Consider the following 20,329-nt stretch of genomic DNA (forward strand, 5'->3'; position numbering starts at 1 on the left):
AGTGTGAAGCATGCAGAGATGGTGCAGTCGGTCCTGACTCTGCAACATTGGATTGAGATGGAGCGGGAGGAGCTGCATCTCCAAATGAACCCTCTATCGCTGCCTGTAGAGAAAAACACATTGATCACTGACTCTCAGGAATTTCCTACAGTTTTAAATTTAGGTGTAAAATGACTACAGATTTAACCCCCCCGAAGCTGTTGCACACTTCATTTCACAAAAACATTTCTGAATTTCATTTCTTGTCTTGTCTGTTTAAAACAGCCTTTTGTTAATAGCTTTATGAGGTAAAGGGGTAGATCTAGAGGATCCTCAGGCAGAGTGTTTTGGTAAACTGGGATGAATGGATGTCATCATCCCCCACTCACTCGTTCACTCAGGTTTGTTGATGGTGTAGTGGCTGTGTGCTTTATGTCCCGGGGCTCCCTCATGCTCGAGTTACCTTCTGGCTCTCCCCTTTTAGTTACGCGGTCATAGTTTTGCCAGAGTCCCTGCTTGCACTCAGCACAAAATGTATCCTGTTCTTACTCTTTAGGTGACACTGGGCATACCCAACAAGCTGTGTGTTTTCTCCCCCTCCCCCGAGTTACATGTCAATCCTGAGATACCAGTAAGATGCTAACCTTCTCCTCGGACTTGCCTGATCCATCCTGATGCCCTACGTCTGGCTGGAGTCTCATCACATCACTCCTGTGCAGGACAGCCCCATATGGACAGTCGAAAGTCACACTTGGAAGATGCTCTGGACACGTACAGTAATGCATTTACATCTGAGGACTTCAGCTGACTTGCTAACTTTAGGACTGTAGTTGTCGTGAACAGTTTATAACTTCAACAAGACAGACTTCATGTTAAAGTTATAATGATTTTCCTGGTTTCACAGTTCTACTTTGTGACTATATAGGACACTTGTCTCTCGTCTCATATAATCCACATCAGGTTTGACGATTGGGGTCCCCCCCATGCCGTCTTGCCCGCCGGCGATCTTCAAGGTTGCGTTCTGAGAGCACTTTTCTCCCCTGACAGATGTTGGAGCACCAGGACTTTGTCAAGGGCAAGATCATACCAGTCTTTGTTGAAACCAAAAGCCTTCAAAGTTGTCTTTTATGCAGTCTTGCCAGCATTTCTTCGGTTGACCCCTTGGCCTTGAACCCTGCGCCAGCTCACCGAAGAGAAGTTGCTTCAGCATCCGGGTGTCGTCCATTCTGCACACATGGCCTAACCAATGGAGCCTATTGCCTCAGATGATTGTCTCTATAGTGATTGATTTTGCACATCTGAGGACCTCCGTGTTCATGATGTGATGCCACCACTTGATGTTGATCAAGCGACGCAAGGACTGTTGATGGAACACCTAAAATGTGCAGCTGCTTGGCGAGTGCCGGCCAGGTTTCGCTTCGCCTTCACGAAACTGTTCTTACTACTTACTTAGTCCTCTTTGTTCCAGACAGGACATAAGGCATCAACAAGGCATCTCCATTTGTTCCTGTTTGCAGCATGTTGTGCCTCACCCCATGAGAGCCCCATCTCCTTCAGTTCGTGCATGATGGTATGCCTCCATGTGGTTTTCAGGCATCCTTGCTTCCTTTTTCCAGGTGGTGTCCACTTCAGTGCGATCTTTGGGGTACGCGACTGGTCCAGTCTGAAGACATGTCCTAGCTATCACATCCACCATTGAGATCAAGCACTGCCGATGTCCTGGCTGCCGGTTCTCTGGTAGAGCTCTGTATTGGAGACTTTCATGGGCCAGAAAATGTGGCAGATTCTCCTGAGGCATCCGTTGTGGAAAATGCCCAGCTTCTTCATGTCGCCCTTGGTCACCCTCCAGCACTCAGAGCCATACAGCAAAACTGGTTTGACATAACTGGTGTATGATTTATAATCATGCCATCACCCAAATGAGGATGGGTTCCCTTTTGAGTTTGGTTCCTCTCGAGGTTTCTTCCTCATGTCATCTGAGGGAGTTTTTCCTTGCCACCGTTGCCAGAGGCTTCCTTATCGGGGATAAAATTAGCTCAAGCCTTTAATTTTCTGTAACACTGCTTTGAGACAATGTCTGTTGTTAAAAGCACTACACAAATAACTTGTTTTCCAGAATCCTGAAGTGACTTCTGACCTCTACACCAGCATAGCGGAATACGAACAGCAGATCGGTTTATGTTTTCAACAAACCTCGACGCTCACCACAGCCAGAGAGGCGGGAACTCCAGAAAAGAGAGTCATGGGAAAGGAGACATCTCGCTCAACCACCGAAAGGATTTCAGGTTTCTTTTCCTCATCAGGAAGCTGCTTCAGAACAGACACACCCCCACAAGCAGAAGGAATCTTCTGAGCTGAAATAGTTAACACTGTTGAGAGATCTCAATTCTTCTGTTAAGAACAAAGTGAGGAGCTTGAAGGAAAGACGAGATGCATATGCTTATCTGCTGATCGCACTTTGTTGGCAGGAATGTCCACGTTTTCTTCAAACTGTGAAATGGTCGAGAAATGAAGGCATAATTAGAGGAAGGTGAACCCGGGGAATTTTCAAGCTCATCATCCCTGGTCAGTAAACACCCCTGCGTCTTTGCCTTTATGCTCACGCTACCAGCTGGCACTTCTTGTAGACGTACATCAGCTGCTACTGTTGATGCTTGTGCGTGTGACTGATATATATATATTTTTTTCCTGATGATAAATAATAGTAGCAATATATAACTTCTGGTCACTTTGTCTCTTGCTAGTGCTAACGTAAATATTGATAAACACCGAACATTTGGCATGTTGGTGCACCACACTGGGCTTCTGCACTGCTCCAGAGTTCCAGGTTCGATCTCAAGTGTGAGGAGCCTTACACATTACCACTAGGTGTGCGTGTGTGAGAGAGATGGATTGGCGTCCCATCCGGGATGGAGTCTCATCTTCCTCCCAGTATTCCTAGGACAGACTCCGGCTCCACAGCAACCCTGAACAGGACCGTGTTTACTGACGATGAATGATTAACGACCAGATTTACAGTTAGAATTATAATTCTATCACAAAAATCACACACACGAGTCAAACTGATACTTTAAGCAGAACTCCGGCTTTCCGAGCTGCTGCATAAACAAACCCGTTTAAAAAAAAAAAAAAAAAAATTCCACAAACCATTTACCTTCTCATATTTTGGTGTGGTCATGGATTTCTTCCTCGCTCTGCACACAAATGGGACAAGGTTTATTTTTTCCTCCCTTCCCCTTCCTGTCATTTTATTGAGTATATTGCAAAACATCTGTAGTTTATAACTTACACTATGCCCGTGATGTGAGCGTGAACTCTCCGACTCTCAATCAGCAAAATCCTGCAATGAGGACAGATGTTAGATGAAACTGAGGGGGGGGGGAAATAAATTAAGTTTACATCTACACTCAGGATTTTTTATTTTTTTTGTTATCGTCTGCTACTGAAGAAAGAAGCCGAGGGATTCCTTTGAAACATTTCCTCACAGGAAAAAGTTTACGCCATTCTTACACAAGTCTGGAAGACGGGTTCAGTTCAGGGAACAGTTTCAGGAAGTCAGATTAATCTCTACTAGCTGACTAGAGAAAGCTCAGAGTCATGAGCAAGACCACGATCAGGGCTTTACCTGGACTGCATCCATCCTCTAGGCCACAGTGTTTTCACACTTGCCTCGAAAAAAGACTTCAAATAATCCTCTAAACTCTGATTAGCAGGAGCGTCAAGCTCATAACCACTCATCTTCAGCCTCACCACCTCGCGTAACAACTCCCTGGGGGGACAAAACCCATACACATCAGCGATGTTACTTTATAAATGTATACAAGTTTTTTTTTTGTTGTTGTTCTCCTTTTAACATTAAATGACAATCTGAGATGTAAAACCTGATCTCCTCGTTCCATCTGAATCTCTTACGAGGTCCAAAAACTCGTTTTCCACTTGAGTCGTCCTCTTCTACAGCTTGCTTTTCTTTCACAGTTTCCAGTCTGAAAACAAAAAAAAAAAAAACACACCCCCAACTCCAAATGGCTCCTAACACACTGGACGATGAAGGCGTGTTACAGTAAAAGGTTTTACGAGTATACTTAGCAGCTCTGGCTTCGGAGTGAGCTTGGCAGTGATCGTTGAACCGATCGATCTGCTCGGGCATGACTTGGAACACCATCTCCTCCAGCCTGCACATCAGAACCGTCAGCTGGTCATTCTGAACAGGAAACGACAAGCAAGGATTTACCAAACAAGATAAAAAAAATGGCACACTTCATTTAAAAGCTAGGCGGCCTTTCACCAATTTTATGAAACCGAAATTCGGTTCCTTCTGAAATGTGGTCATTGTGATATATAATGTTTATTTCTGTAACATCTCTCAAAACATCAGGCCATTCTGTGGCTGGGAAGTTATTTAATTTGAGGGGATTAAAGCAAATAACGTGCATAAAATCGCTCTCCGAAGTCCGTGTGTGTGCGCGCATGCGCAGGTTTACCTTTGAGCGTGCACTGACAGTTCCATAATTATGTTGCTAAACGAACAGCTGATCACACCGAGGTGCTTGCTGAGTGCCGATATTTATTAGTTTGGTCCTGCGTTTCCTTTCCTTCGTATAGAACATAATGTCTTTCCTTCTCGCTTTCCGTTACTGTAGTTGGTTTTTCCATGTTTCAGCCGCACACTCACGTCCTCCATTTTTCTCTCCCGTTTCAAATTTGTATCCCACAATGTTTTGTGTGAACAGGGAAAGCCCACCACGTCATGCATGATGTAATATCTTGTATTGCGTCATGGTGAAGCAGGAAAAAATAGCAGAGAATTTAAGGCCACGTGGCTCCAAGTTCATTAATTGTTCTATTTTTTAAAAAATGAATAAAATTTGAAGTCTGTGATTCGAATTCAGTAGCTTTCGGTCCACTAAACAAAAATAATTGGGTGTCAGAGAAAATTCTTTTTATGACCTACACTTGAAAAATCTGAAAGGCAGTCTAGCTTTAAACATTTTATATGAATTTTGTTGTTTTATCGTGATCAGGGTGGTGGTGGATCCAGAGTCGATCTGGGAGCGAGCGAGCAAATGTGTGAATGGAAAAAGCAAGTCGGTGAATAAAAGGAGCAAATTAACCAAGTATTAAATAAATGGATTAAACAAGTACATCAATGCTTACGCTCCTCAGAACACAATGAAGGCGTGAAGAACCCAAGAGTGTTTCTCAGCCTCGGTCAGTAAAGAAAACGCTACTGACCAGCTGAAGGAGGCGGAGCTTCTTGGCCCTCTTGATCAGCGTGTCTTTGTTGCAGGAAAGCAGTGAGGACAAGTAGGAGAAGATTCTGGAACACACCTCAGAGAACTCCTTCCACTGAACCGAGACACTAAAGAGGAGGCCACAGACAGCTTTATAAAATCAACTCGTGATTTTCCTCAAAACACTGAAAAAAAAAAAAAAAAGTCTTGAGTCATCAATATTCAGCATAAACAGATAAGGAATCCGAGTGACTCACTCCAGTAAAATATTGTTTATCTCTGGAGCAAACATCGCCATCTTATTCCCTTCTCCAGAATCATTGATTCCCTGAAAAAAGAGAACGTGAGAACCAGGTTTCACCTGAGAAAGACACAAAACTCAACTTCCTCCTGAGGTTTAGCAAAAATAATGGAGGTTTTCATTTTGGTCAAACTGTTACTCAGTTCAGAGTTGTGCTTTGATCGTCCTAGCTTCTGTTTTTACTTGTTTTTTAAAAAAAAAGTCTGTATTAACACACTAGTACAGGGGTTCTCAACCTTTTCTACTTTAAGACCCACCTATTCTTACTTGTAACCAGTTGGGGCCCATTAAAAAAAGATCCCCAATTATTTTGGCTCATCTATTCTATTAGAATCTAATAATCTACTGTAAAGTGTATTAATGGGATGCGACATCACTCCCTGTAACAGATGGGAGCCCAGGAATTAAATAAATGCAATAAAAACAAACTTTTTAAGTGTAGGTATTGTATTTAAAAACTGTATGGATGTGCCAGAAGCCAAACCATGCCCTGCATGCATGGTTTATTCTCAGTCAAAAGGGATTAATGATCCAAAAGTGGAGTCTGGTCCATTAACACAAGAACTTATTGCCATGTTTGTGTCCAGCAAACAAGCAAGTTATTAAAACCAAGAAGTGGATATAGAAACCACTCAATGGGATTAGATCCTTACACGCTAACAAAGAAGGATTTTTCCAGTGGAAAAAAAAAATGTACTAGCTAAATCTGACATTAGTAGAATAAATTGATCATATTGTAGTCCGAACTAAATACAAAGACAATAGTTATGCATACATACTATTAATTAACTTAATTTAAAAATAAGTAACAGATTAAGGGTTTTTTTTTTAAAGCTTGCATTTGCTTTTAGTCTTTTGTATCTGTACACGTACAACCCCACCAGCTCTGCTGATCAACTTATTGTGTGTAAATAAAGTTCTTCATTCTGAATTGGAAAATTATCCATCCGTTGAGTTCCCCAACATCTCAAAACTACCTAGTGCTGCAGACGTCATTCTACCGTACATGGACACACAGATGAACTCCTCCATGCTCCTCCAGGTTAACATTTTAATATGCGACTGGGTTAAAGATCTGAGGATCAGGACACAAGATAAATCCTGGATCGTTTTTGTTCAAAGTCAAACTTTATAATTCTTTACGTTAAACTTTAACTTTTGCCCGGGGAAATAGGAGTTTCTGGGCTTTTTGTCCATGTCTTTGAGAAGGTCGCAAGGACACTACAAGTTTTAGTATCAGGTGTAAACAAACCACAGCCGCTTAATTCTCAAATCCTCCCTGCTCTTCTCTTCCAGCAGGCATCACAGATCCGTTTAAATTTACCCATAAATGTATTTGTTTATAGCACTGTGTGTGTACTCGGGTTAAATGTAGAGGGGGAATGTGACAAAATAAAAAGGCTTGTTGTTCTTAAATTTACCCACAAATGTATTTATTTCACTGGGGGGTTGGCAAACCAGCTACCAGATTTGGGACACAACATCCTGAACTATTTAGTATTTGGTTTCAAACCTGAAGAACAAATAAAATACAAATTAATTCACCACCCAGTGGTTGAGAAACACTGCACTAGATAAATAGCTCACCATTATGTCATTACTTGAAGGCTGCTAGCAACTTTTAGCCTCATCATTTAGGTTTTTGGGCCACAACATGGAGAAATGGAGCTTCCACATACCCACTGACCCTGAACTAGATTATTTATTTTAAAAATTTTAAAATCAACAATACCTGAGCAAGTTCTTGTAGGCTTCGCTCCAGAGTGGGAGGTAAGCCATCAGGAAGTGAAGCCTGAGACGACTCTGGGAGAGTCTCTCGGTTCTGATTGTTAATCAGGAGCCCATCCTGCTCCATCACTGCTTGGAGAAGGTCACCAGCACCAATGAGCGTCATCAGTGGATCAGCTGAGACGGCCTTGGTCTGGCCGCTTGAGTTGTAGTGACCTGCTGGACGCGATTCCTTCCTCTTCCTATTGAACAGATGGAGCTCCTTAAGCTTCTCTTTGTGAAATTTCCTCAACATGCCATCAAGGTTCTGCTCCTGCTTCCTCGCTTTCTCTCCCTCATCTACTGATGGTACGCTGGAAAGGGGAAATCCCCCCCAAAATTTGATATCAAATTATTAAAGCTTACACTTCAAAACAAACACTATAAACACATCCAGTATACCAAGACTGGATTTACGAGAACCTGGATTTTGTGTTTTTGCCCTTAGACCAAATGTCTTCTTTTCTCCGCTTCTTGTTCATCTTCACCTCAGCGCCTCCTTTCAATTTTCGTTTCTTCACAAGAGAAAAAGAAACCCCACATTTCTTTAGAAATAGGTTTAAACTAAACAGATTAACATGCACAAGTTATCTTGAAAGAAACGAGAAAGACACCTTGGGTTTAATGTTCTCCTCAAAGTCATCTGTGTCGTTTTCTTCACCTAAAACCTGGCGAAACTTAAGAGTCCCGATGTTGATGTAAAATCCTCCATACTCTGTTGTAAGACAGGCTGGAACCAGCTCATCATACTGCGATACAAAGGAAACCATGTGTGTGTTGTTTTTTTTTAAAGTAGCTACAAAGGAGCCAACAGTGAAACCTGGCCTCTCATTTACACTTGGCAATTTTAACCTTTTAAACTCCAGGGAGTTAAAAAAAAACCAACAACCTCAACATAAAAACATCACAACACAACCACCACCTTCTCACAGGAATAAAGAAAACAAAAGATGAGCAGCAGCATCACTGAACATGTCATAGATACTTCAGTATAGATGACTTGCAACCACGTGATCAAAATGTGCTACGTCATGAGTGTCCACCATGATGGTGGATATACAAAGCAACTAGGATGGCAGCCGCTGAAAACGTCTGTAAATTCAGCATTACCATGATTTGAATGATTGAGTGAAGATGGATGTGTGGTTTTGACCCATATTGTTTAAAAAAAAAAAAAAAAAAAAAGACTTTTCTGAAGATGCTTCTACCACATTTCAGGTGTTTGTTCCAAAAATAAAATAAAATTTGTAATGGAATTTGACCGAAGCAAAACATGCTCGTAAAGCAAATAAGTGCCATAGTACATGCAATACTTCGATACTAAAGAGCGTATTAAAGGGCGTACGTAACCACGTCAGCCCGTGCCACTCGCTGACCCTGGGATGAGTTAACTGTCCATGTTTCCAGCTGGATCATATTAAATCTTCAGGCGCTGAGCAGTGCTCTCACAAAGGCTTCGTTCGTGAACCCCAGGCCGAGGCACGGTCCTACAGACCTGAGCTCTTTCGGAGGAGGCTTAGAGGGAGGTGCCTGTAAAATTTGGCTTCGCTGCGAGCTCCCCTGGCCAAGTTATTAATTTTTTAAAGCCAGCTGGCACGATGCACCGATGCGTCAATATATCACGATTTCTGCGGCCATGATTCGTGTATCGTATCGTCCACAAGTATTGCGACACCTTACCCTAACTGGTCATTTTGTTCATTTTTGTTTTAAAATGATTTTCGTTGAAGAAACTCACAATTTTTACATCTGTTCAGCTCCGAAGCTTCTTGCAACGGGGGCCGCCATTTTGGATCTCGCAAAATCACGCTCGCTTAAACAGGGATCTGTTGGAAGCAGACCAACACCATCCATCATTTCCATTTTGAAGGTAGTGTGATAACTCGCTCGCGGTTAGTTAATAAGTAGTTATTTGACACATTTCACAAATCCTATCATATTTGTGAGAAAAGTGAAGGAGGATAAAATGTCCATAGTGAATGCTCCAACTGGGTACACATCTCCAGTGTGGAGAAAAAATTTGGGGAAATTAGCATTTTCAACCATACTTTTGCTTTTGAATTACATTTTACCAAAAGGTCAGATAATGTACAGTGTATCGCGATACGTATCGTATCATAACCCTACCCCGCAATGCCACCCTTAACCTTTAGGCGCAGAGCAGCGCTCTCGCCGGGGCTTCGTTCGCGAACACCGGAATACCTGAAATATAAAATAATTGATAGTGCATATGAAAAAGGCTTTGGACAAAGTGTCCTGATCCCCTCTTCTCCTCTCCGCACCAAGCCTCAGAGTTTCCTCGCCCGCTTTCCGATCCACGGATGGAATTCTAAAAAATTGGAACGTGCCACGGTCACGAATACTATTGTGACCACGACCATATACAGCATAAAGATATGGCCTAGCTAAAAGAACGCTTAAAGCAATGGAAAAACAGGAGTTGCGCACACGTGACCATGTTTTGTATGGAATATCGCTTGACCCCGCATTTGTATCTCCACCAACATGGCCGATATCCAGGTTTCTATTTTGCTCTGATGTCACTTGCAGGTCAAGGATAAAACAGACTGAAAGGAAGCTGAAGTTTAACTTTTTAAAAAAAAATAAATAAAACACTATGATATTTCTACTCACAGCCTCAGAGTCATCAATGAAGGAGTCGGTGCCGTCGTACCCGTAGCCCATGTCCACCAAATCCTGCACTCGGTCTCTCTTCGGTTTAGGAGCTCTGCCCTAAAAACAAACAGTGGCAGGTTTTCCCACTTTCAAAAAAAACATTTTCCGCTTTTCCACCCACAGGAAATGGGTTCTTCACCAGGTTCCGTTCAGGATTCTTTGAACTGTTGCAATAAAGAACGTAGCACAGCAGGAGTAAACGCAGTAACAAGATAGCAGTGTGCATCAATTACCTCCAACCTTTTGTTTTGGTACTGCAAGGATTTGTTTTCAGCATTTCACGGTTTCCTTTCCCCGTCGCTGTGCTCTGCTTCCTGTCCAAACTAATGACACGAAAAAATAAATGGCAACATTTTGGTTCCAACTGGAAACCAATGTTTCAGACTCTGAACCCATTTCTTTTTGGTCAAAATGCTGTGAATGGTTAAATTTGGTGCGTGAACCAGAACAGAACCTGGTCCTGGTCAGCGGTCAGTTATCAAGAATTATTGTAGATCACATCCATAGAGAGGGGGCACTGTTTTATTTCCTCTCTACAGTTACATTATGGGTTCATTAATCCCATACTTGTCAACTCTCTCGACTTTGCTGTGACTTGTGATTTTTTGCACTGAATCACGCTCTCAAACTCATCTCATTATCTCCAGCTGCTTTATCCTGTTCTACAGGGTCGCAGGCAAGCTGGAGCCTATCCCAGCTGGCGAAAGGCGGGGTACACCCTGGACAAGTCGCCAGGTCATCACAGGGCTGACACATAGACACAGACAACCATTCACACTCACATTCACACCTACGCTCAATTTAGAGTCACCAGTTAACCTAACCTGCATGTCTTTGGACTGTGGGGGAAACCGGAGCACCCGGAGGAAACCCACGCGGACACGGGGAGAACATGCAAACTCCACACAGAAAGGCCCTCGCCGGCCACGGGGCTCGAACCCGGACCTTCTTGCTGTGAGGCGACAGCGCTAACCACACAATTTAAATAAATAAACCCTGTGTAAAATGAACATGAACAGTGGGCAAAGTCACAAAAAGGAACTGGATAAACACGTGTGAAAGGTGGTGTGTTAAAACCACGTGACCCTCCTCCATAAAGAGGGGTTTGAGTAGTGGGTGTTCCTCAGTGCTTGGTGTAAAAAGGTTTTTGAGGAAACGTTCTGCTTTCCACTCACATATCTGGCCAAAGCCTGAAGCTCATCTCCATCTCCATCCTGTTCCTCCTCCAGCACCTCACAGCTCGAGGTCTCCTCAGCCCCTTCAGCTCTCACCTTTAGACAGGGAAACACAGATGAGCTGCAGAACCCTCGGACCGGTTCGGGGAGAGTGCTGCTGTGTTTGACCAGTGCACAGAGCTCCGGATAGTGAAACTCCACAGAGCGCTCTTCATCCGGCTCAAACAGCTGCAGCTCCAGTCGGACACTGAGGGCCCCGGGGCCCCAGGAGGGGGGAGGGGGAACTAACCCTGAGCTGTGGGCTAAATCAGCCTCACAGTGCTGACTAACACCAGAATAAAGAGACACAGGAATGAGCTGCATGCTGTGCGGTGTGGCCATGACCCAGAAACAACACAACAAACCCCGCCCCCCGACCACACCCTCAACCTGAACTTCCGCTCCAGCACCTGAGGGCACTTAAGTTTAATGTACAGCCAATAGGAAGCAAGAACACTGGTGATGACGTCATCATAAAACAGCTCTTTAAGCCTTCAGGAACATATGTGCTCCAAAATAATAATACAATTAAAACTAAATCACTTTTTAATAATAATAATAATAATAATAATAATAATAATAATCGGCGATTTAAAAAAAATAAATCAATCTTTAATTTTTAAACTGCATTTGTACATTTTCTCCAAAAGAGGGCAGCAGAGGGCACAGAATTATACACAATAATGTTATGAGTGTTGATATGAGTGTGTGTCTAATGAGTTTGTGTGTGTATATGAGTAGGTGTGTGTGTAGGAGTTTGTGTATGAATGTGTATATAAGTGTGTGTATAATGAGTATGTGTGTGTATGAGGTTTTGTATATAAGTGTGTGTATAATGTGTGTGTATGAGTATGTGTAATGAATATGTGTATGTGTGTATGTATGAGGGTGCATATAAGGAGTGTGTGTGTGCATGAGTTTGTGTATAAATATGTGTATATAAGTGTGTATATAATGTGTGTGTGTGTGTGCATGAGTGTGTGTATAATGAGTATGTGTGTGCAGAGGCGATTCTAGAGTCTGTTGTGGCTCCAAGCAAAAATTTCCAGGGGGCCCTTCTGACCAGTGTTCATCACCAATATGTTATAAATAATCTGACACCAACTAAAAATGTATGAAACCAAAGTTTTTTTAAATTCCAAATGTGAAAATACAATGGTAAAGAACAATAAAAACAATAAAAAACAAAATAAATAAGCCCTCGGGCTCTGACTCTCGGGGGCCCCTGGGCCAGGGGGCCCCCAGCAGTTGCCTGCCTTGCCTGTTCACAAGCTGCGTGTGTGTGTGTGTGTGTGTGTGTGTGTGTGTGTGTGTGTGTGTGTGTGAGAGGGTGCGTATAAGTGTGTGTATAAGTGTGTGTGTGTATAAGTTTGTGTATGAATGTGTATACACTACCGTTCAAAAGTTTGGGGTCACCCAGACAATTTTGTGTTTTCCATGAAAAGTCACACTTTTATTTCCCACCATAAGTTGTAAAATGAATAGAAAATATAGTCGAGACATTTTTCTGGCCATTTTGAGCATTTAATCGACCCCACAAATGTGATGCTCCAGAAACTCAATCTGCTCAAAGGAAGGTCAGTTTTATAGCTTCTCTAAAGAGCTCAACTGTTTTCAGCTGTGCTAACATGATTGTACAAGGGTTTTCTAATCATCCATTAGCCTTCTGAGGCAATGAGCAAACACATTGTACCATTAGAACACTGGAGTGAGAGTTGCTGGAAATGGGCCTCTATACACCTATGGAGATATTGCACCAAAAACCAGACATTTGCAGCTAGAATAGTCATTTACCACATTAGCAATGTATAGAGTGCATTTCTGATTAGTTTAAAGTGATCTTCATTGAAAAGAACAGTGCTTTTCTTTCAAAAATAAGGACATTTCAAAGTGACCCCAAACTTTTGAATGGTAGTCTATAAGTGTGTGTGTGTATATAGAATGTGTGTGTGTGTGCGCGCGAGTGTATGTGTAAATGAGTCTCTGTGTGTGTGTATAATGAGTATGTGTGTGTATGAGTGTGTGTATATGAGTCTCTGTGTGTGTATGAGTGTGTATATGAGTGTGTGTCATTCAGGGTGTATTCCTGCTTCATATCCAGTATTCCCAGGATGGACTCCGGCTCCACAGTGACTCTGACCAGGATAAAGTTCTTACAGAAGATAAATGATTTGTACAAATTCTTTAATCAGAGAATTCAGATGTTATGGAATGCCAAACAGGGACAAAGCATTTTCATTCATTCAAATATTTACACTTAATTTTGTGTTATTCACTTAGGGCTGGGCGATATGTCAAAAATATCACATCATGATTCTTGAAGACATTTCTGCTAATATATATATAAAATCACAATATCCAAGTTTGCTAAAAAAAACATGAAAAAAGTTTAATGAAAGCTTTATAGAATATATACAAATATAAATTTAAAATAAGCACTGAAAAGGAGGAAAAATCAATTCTGTGAACTGGTTAATATTTCAGAATTAGTAACTCTGTTTCATCACATCACCTCGTTGTTGATTATTTTCCTGTAACAGCCCCACACACACTCGGTTAGGGGTTTGAGGGTTAGATTAGACTGAAGTGTAGTATCGCATTAATTAGCTGCATTAATAATTATATCAAAGGAAGACCCTTGAAAGGATAATGTGTGTGTGTGTGTGTGTGTGTGTGTGTGTGTGTGTGTGTGTGTGTGTGAATAAGAGACAGGATCAGATTGCAGCTCTTTTGTTTAACCAGACTGCTGCTTCATTGAGCTAAATGGAGCGGAAGAGATGGAAGACCCACAGCTCGAGAAGAACCCAGAGACACTGAATAAAAAAAACCTGTCAATAAACATGTGAGAGACAATGAACTAAAACACACACACACAAAAGAGAGGGACAGATGGAGTGGGGAGGGAGCAGGGCCTGAAAAAAAAGAGAGAGAGAGAGAGAGAGAGAGAGAGAGAGAGAGAGAGAAATTCCCTGGATAATTAAAACAACAACACGCCCAGAGAGTGGAGTCCCTGAAGTCGATCACTCAGTGCTTTATTAACTCCAGCAACACAAACGAGTTTTAATTAAACACTCACGTGTGAGTGACACGAACACATCAGTTCATTAAAGAGTGGAAAAGATCATTCTACAGTCATTTACTGATGTGTTAATGAAGTTTTCATCCAAATTGCCTCAATAATCTACTTAAATATGGATTCCTAGTCTCGAAAAAAAAATCATATGGATTTCACTAGGGGAAAAAAAATCACAGGTGAAAATGAATGAGTCGTGCAAAAACGAATCACGTGAAAATAAATGACTCACGCAAAAAGGCTCACGCTTAGCCGTAAATAAGTCAAGTGTCAATATGTAAAAATGAATGAATCATGTGAAAAGAATCAAATGAAGATGAACGAATCATCTTTTCTTTTCTCATTGTCGGTTCTTGACATTGTTTGGTAAATCCTGTAATTGTACGGTTCTTGGTTGTTGTTTACACCCTACCGACGGGACATTTGCTCGCACTGAAGACGCTTTAGTAACACTTCGTACTCAGAAAATATCATCTCGGATAATTAAATAAGAGCTTTGGAAGGTTCCTCTCAGCATGAATCGTAAAGATGATGGAGCTAGCATAGATGGCTTTAATTAAAACATCTTCGCTCGTTTGCAGCATGGCCAGGCTGGGAGTCTCTGGGGTTTTGAGTGTCTTTCAGATGGCAGATGGCCGCGTGGGTCGAAAATAATAGCCCCATCCCCTCCCACCCTGCCCTGTACTCAGTTGTAGGCCTGCGATCTATCTACACGCGAACAACGCGAGTGTGCAAACGATGGTGAGATTAAAACGGTGCTGAGAACAAAAGGATTTGAACTGTTAAAGACCTCTGTGTGAACACAAAAGTGATTGATGTCAGGGCAAAATTACACAATGACACGAGACACATGGTGCACGTCAGGTTTATTCTGTGTTATTAGGCGACAGAAAGCACCTTTAACCTTTACACATTTATATTTTCTTATTGGATTAAAGGGGCAGAATACAGCCGAGATACAGTAACAGTTTACTCCAGGTACATTTTAGGCACAATAAAAGTGCTAAAGTAGCCTGAGTTTGTAAAATTAGCATATTTATGTAACGTTTCTGGAAGGAGTCTCCAGTGTCAGAGCTCTTTACAGTCAGAGGTGAAGCTGGAACTTGACGTTTTCAGGAGTTTCTCAGTAACAGGACAAGATTTTTTTTTCCCTGCTGAACTTGAAGAGAGAGAATAAAGAGAAGCTGGTGAGCGAACAACTGATTATTGCTGCTATAGTGTACAGCGGATATAAAAAGTCTACACACCCCGTTAAAATGAGAGGTTTTTCTGATGTAAACAAATGAGACCGCAATAAATAATTTCAAAACTTTTCCCACCTTTAATGTGACCTATAATCTGTACAGTTCAACTGAAAAACAAACAAATCTGTTCGGGGGAAAAACATAAAAAATTTAAAATGTACAATAAGCTGGTTGCATCAGTGTGCACACCCTTAAACTAATACTTTGTTGAAGTACCTTTTGATTTAATGACAGCATTCAGTCTTTTTGGGTTCACACCTGCCAAAATGACTCTGATTAACCCCAAATAAAGTTCAGATATTTACTCAGTTGCATCCTCCAGCAAAAGCCAGGGTTCACAGAGTGCTTACAAAGTGTCAGAGGGATCGCATTGTTGAAAGGTATCAGTCAGGAGAAGGGGACAAAAACATTTCCACGGCATTAGATATACCATGGAGCACAGTGAAGACAGTCATCAAGAAGTGGAGAAAATATGGGACAACAGTGACATTACCGAGAACTGGACGTCCCTCCAAAATTGATGAAAAGACAAGACGAAAACTGGTCAGGGAGCCTGCCAAGAGGCCTACAGCAACACTGAAGGAGCTGCAGGAATTTCTGGCAAGTACTTGTTGTGTACTACATGTGACAACAATCTCCCGTATTCTCCATATGTCTGGACTATGAGGTAGGGTCAAAGAAAAACATCCAGGCCCGGCTAAATTTTGCAAAAAAAAAAAAAAACATCAACTCTCCCAAAAGCATGTGGGAAAATGTGTTCTGGTCTGATGAAACCAAGGTTGAACTTTTTGGCCACAATTCCAAAAGGTACGTTTGGCACAAAAAGAACACTGCGCATCACCAAAAGAACGCCATACCCACGGTGAAGCATGGTGGTGGCAGCATCATGTTTTGGGGTTGTTTTTCTTCAGCTGGAACAGGGGCTTTAGTCAAGGTGGAGGGAATTATGAACAGTTCTAAATACCAGTCAATTTTGGCCCAAAACCTTCAGGTGTCTGCTAGAAAGCTGAAGATGAAGAGGAATTTCATCTTTCAGCACGACAATGACCCCAAAAAAGTTTTGGAACGGCCCAGCCAGAGCCCAGACCTAAATCCAGTTGAAAATCTGTGGGGTGACCTGAAGAGGGCTGTGCACAAGAGACGCCCTCGCAATCTGACAGATTTGGAGCGCTTTTGCAAGGAAGAGTGGGCAAATATTGCCAAGTCTAGATGTGGCAGGCTGATAAGACTCCAACCCAAAAAGACTGAATGCTGTAATTAAATCAAAAGGTGCTTCAACAAAGTATTAGTTTAAGGGTGTGCACACTTATGCAACTAGCTTATTGTACGTTTTTTATTTTTTATGTTTTTCCCCTGAACAGATTTGTTTGTTTTTCAGTTGAATAGTACAGGTTATAGGTCACATTAAAGGTGGGAAAAGTTGTGAAATTATTTATCGTGGTCTCGTTTTTTTTTTTTTTACATCAGAAAAAAACTCTCATTTTAACGGGGTGTGTACACTTTTGATATCCATTTGTAAGTAAGAACACGAACAAAATTGACGTACATTCTCATTTGTGAATGTTGCTCATGATGGTCCTCCATCTGGCCATTTTCAAAGCTGGCCTTGACATGGACTCAGCAGCACTTTATTACCCACAAGGCTTTGCAGTTATGAATGAGAGAAGATCTTCAGATAAAGTTTGCTAATTTAAACAGCATTGAGGTTGGACTTGATCATAATTTTCTTGACTTTGAGGAAAAGTGTGTATTTTTGTTTTTAATGCCATGAAAACTTATTTAAAACTTTTTTTTTTTGGACAGTTTGGACATATTTTCATCAGCACAGGATTTTCCTTTCATGCTCAGCAACATGTTTAAAGTATTATTAATTGAAATCGTACTCATCCACGGCATTATTAAATTGAATGTCAAGCAGAAAATCTCCAAATTCATCACTTAATACACTACCGTTCAAAAGTTTGGGGTCACTTTGAAATGTCCTTATTTTTGAAAGAAAAGCACTGTTCTTTTCAATGAAGATCACTTTAAACTAATCAGAAATCCACTCTATACATTGCTAATGTGGTAAATGACTATTCTAGCTGCAAATGTTTGGTTTTTGGTGCAATATCTCCATAGGTGTATAGAGGCCCATTTCCAGCAACTCTCACTCCAGTGTTCTAATGGTACAATGTGTTTGCTCATTGCCTCAGAAGGCTAATGGATGATTAGAAAACCCTTGTACAATCATGTTAGCACAGCTGAAAACAGTTGAGCTCTTTAGAGAAGCTATAAAACTGACCTTCCTTTGAGCAGATTGAGTTTCTGGAGCATCACATTTGTGGGGTCGATTAAATGCTCAAAATGGCCAGAAAAATGTCTCGACTATATTTTCTATTCATTTTACAACTTATGGTGGTCAATAAAAGTGTGACTTTTCATGGAAAACACAAAATTGTCTGGGTGACCCCAAACTTTTGAACAGCAGTGTATATTCTAATGTTGTATGAAGAGAGGCGGCTCAGTAAAATCACTTCTTACAGCAACAACAGCAGCAACTTTCCACAATATTTTCCACAATCATAAGAAATATTTTCAAAAAAGTCAGCATAAAGAGAATTTTAAACATTTTATAATTGATCTCATTCAGTAACAGCACACACAGTAATCTCTGTACTGTCTTTATAATAATTAAATGATAAACACACAGTATGTATATGATTCAAACAAACGTTATATTTACTTTATCTTATACAATCTACATATCTGTGGAAAATATAAATCATGACAGTTTTATAATCTTTGGGGGAAAAATCATCAATGCACATGACAATTTTTTATAACTCAAGATTTCTGTGGTCAACTTCCTGTTTGGTGCTGACCACGCCCAGTTATATGACATCACACTAATGAAGTTGTTTCTCCACTGTAAGGGTTTAAAGACATCAGTTTTGACTTTGAAGTCTTAGGCACGTGTAAAGAAATGCTGTAGACCAAAAATGGCTTAAAAATAATGAAATGAAATGTTTCAGCGTTAAAAAAATACTATAAACAGTCATCAGTAAGCCATAATAAATGAAACAAAGTCAATATTTGGTGTGAGACGACCCTTTGCTTTTAAAAAAAGTAGTCTCCGATACAGTGAGTGCAGTTTTATAAGGAAATGCGCTGTAGGTTTTACTGAGCATCTTACAGAACCAGCCACAGTTCTTCTGGACTCTTTGACTGTCACACTCGCTTCTTCATTTTGCACCAAAACCCAGCAGCCTTCATTATGTTTTCTTTTTTCATCTGAAAAGTGCTCTCTTATGGAATATGCTGCTCAGATACAAAAAACATTTTCTGAAACATTTAATTTTGTGCTGGAAAACCAACGATTGGACTCTAAAAAGTTTTTGTACTGACTCAGTGTAGGAGTCTCATCTCATCATCTCTAGCCGCTTTATCCTTCTACAGGGTCGCAGGCAAGCTGGAGCCTATCCCAGCTGACTACGAGCAAAAGGCGGGGTACACCCTGGACAAGTCGCCAGGTCATCACAGGGCTGACACATAGACACAGACAACCATTCACACTCACATTCACACCTACGCTCAATTTAGAGTCACCAGTTAACCTAACCTGCATGTCTTTGGACTGTGGGGGAAACCGGAGCACCCGGAGGAAACCCACGCAGACACGGGGAGAACATGCAAACTCCACACAGAAAGGCCCTCGCCGGCCCCGGGGCTCGAACCCAGGACCTTCTTGCTGTGAGGCGACAGCGCTAACCACTACACCACCGTGCCGCCAGTGTAGGAGTCATAAAACAGAAATCTATAAAAAAGTTTGTATGAAATAAAAATAGGGGGCCTGAGACTTTTGCACAGTACTGTATGTATGTATATACAACCCTGATTCCAAAAAAGATGGGACAAAGTACAAATAGTAAATAAAAACGGAATGCAATAATTTACAAATCTCAAAAACTGATATTGTATTCACAATAGAACATAGACAACATATCAAATGTCGAAAGTGAGACATTTTGAAATTTCATGCCAAATATTGGCTCATTTGAAATTTCATGACAGCAACACATCTCAAAAAAGTTGGGACAGGGGCAATAAGAGGCTGGAAAAGTTAAAGGTACAAAAAAGGAACAGCTGGAGGACCAAATTGCAACTCATTAGGTCAATTGGCAATAGGTCATTAACATGACTGGGTATAAAAAGAGCATCTTGGAGTGGCAGCGGCTCTCAGAAGTAAAGATGGGAAGAGGATCACCAATCCCCCTAATTCTGCACCGACAAATAGTGGAGCAATATCAGAAAGGAGTTCGACAGTGTAAAATTGCAAAGAGTTTGAACATATCGTCATCTACAGTGCATAATATCATCAAAAGATTCAGAGAATCTGGAAGAATCTCTGTGCGTAAGGGTCAAGGCCGGAAAACCATACTGGGTGCCCGTGATCTTCGGGCCCTTAGACGGCACTGCATCACATACAGGCATGCTTCTGTATTGGAAATCACAAAATGGGCTCAGGAATATTTCCAGAGAACATTATCTGTGAACACAATTCACCGTGCCATCCGCCGTTGCCAGCTAAAACTCTATAGTTTAAAGAAGAAGCCGTATCTAAACATGATCCAGAAGTGCAGACGTCTTCTCTGGGCCAAGGCTCATTTAAAATGGACTGTGGCAAAGTGGAAAACTGTTCTGTGGTCAGACGAATCAAAATTTGAAGTTCTTTATGGAAATCAGGGACGCCGTGTCATTCGGACTAAAGAGGAGAAGGACGACCCAAGTTGTCATCAGCGCTCAGTTCAGAAGCCTGCATCTCTGATGGTATGGGGTTGCATTAGTGCGTGTGGCATGGGCAG

At 41.4% G+C, this 20,329-nt stretch overlaps 1 protein-coding gene across 2 annotated transcripts; it reads right to left on the bottom strand.

Moving 5' to 3' along the window:
• Positions 1–22: 22 nt before the first annotated feature.
• Positions 23–11,478, bottom strand: ubn1 (ubinuclein 1). 2 transcript variants are annotated; one of them, XM_060898568.1, is made up of 13 exons: positions 11,130–11,478; positions 9,913–10,011; positions 7,893–8,027; positions 7,702–7,793; positions 7,244–7,592; positions 5,468–5,538; positions 5,212–5,338; positions 3,861–4,180; positions 3,605–3,748; positions 3,269–3,319; positions 3,134–3,173; positions 2,842–2,945; positions 23–103 (listed from the first exon to the last, which is right to left on the bottom strand). In XM_060898568.1, the coding sequence occupies exons 2-12, from the start codon at positions 9,961–9,963 to the stop codon at positions 2,844–2,846; spliced, it is 1,482 nt and encodes a 493-aa protein (XP_060754551.1). In that variant the 5' UTR covers positions 9,964–10,011; positions 11,130–11,478; the 3' UTR covers positions 23–103; positions 2,842–2,843. The 2 variants fall into 2 exon arrangements, with proteins under 2 accessions (XP_060754551.1, XP_060754550.1); XM_060898567.1 differs by lacking the exon at positions 23–103 and adding an exon at positions 2,206–2,469.
• Positions 11,479–20,329: the final 8,851 nt, after the last annotated feature.

This window comes from Neoarius graeffei, chromosome 18, assembly GCF_027579695.1.
Source record: "Neoarius graeffei isolate fNeoGra1 chromosome 18, fNeoGra1.pri, whole genome shotgun sequence".
In the NCBI taxonomy this organism is placed as follows: Eukaryota; Metazoa; Chordata; class Actinopteri; order Siluriformes; family Ariidae; genus Neoarius; species Neoarius graeffei.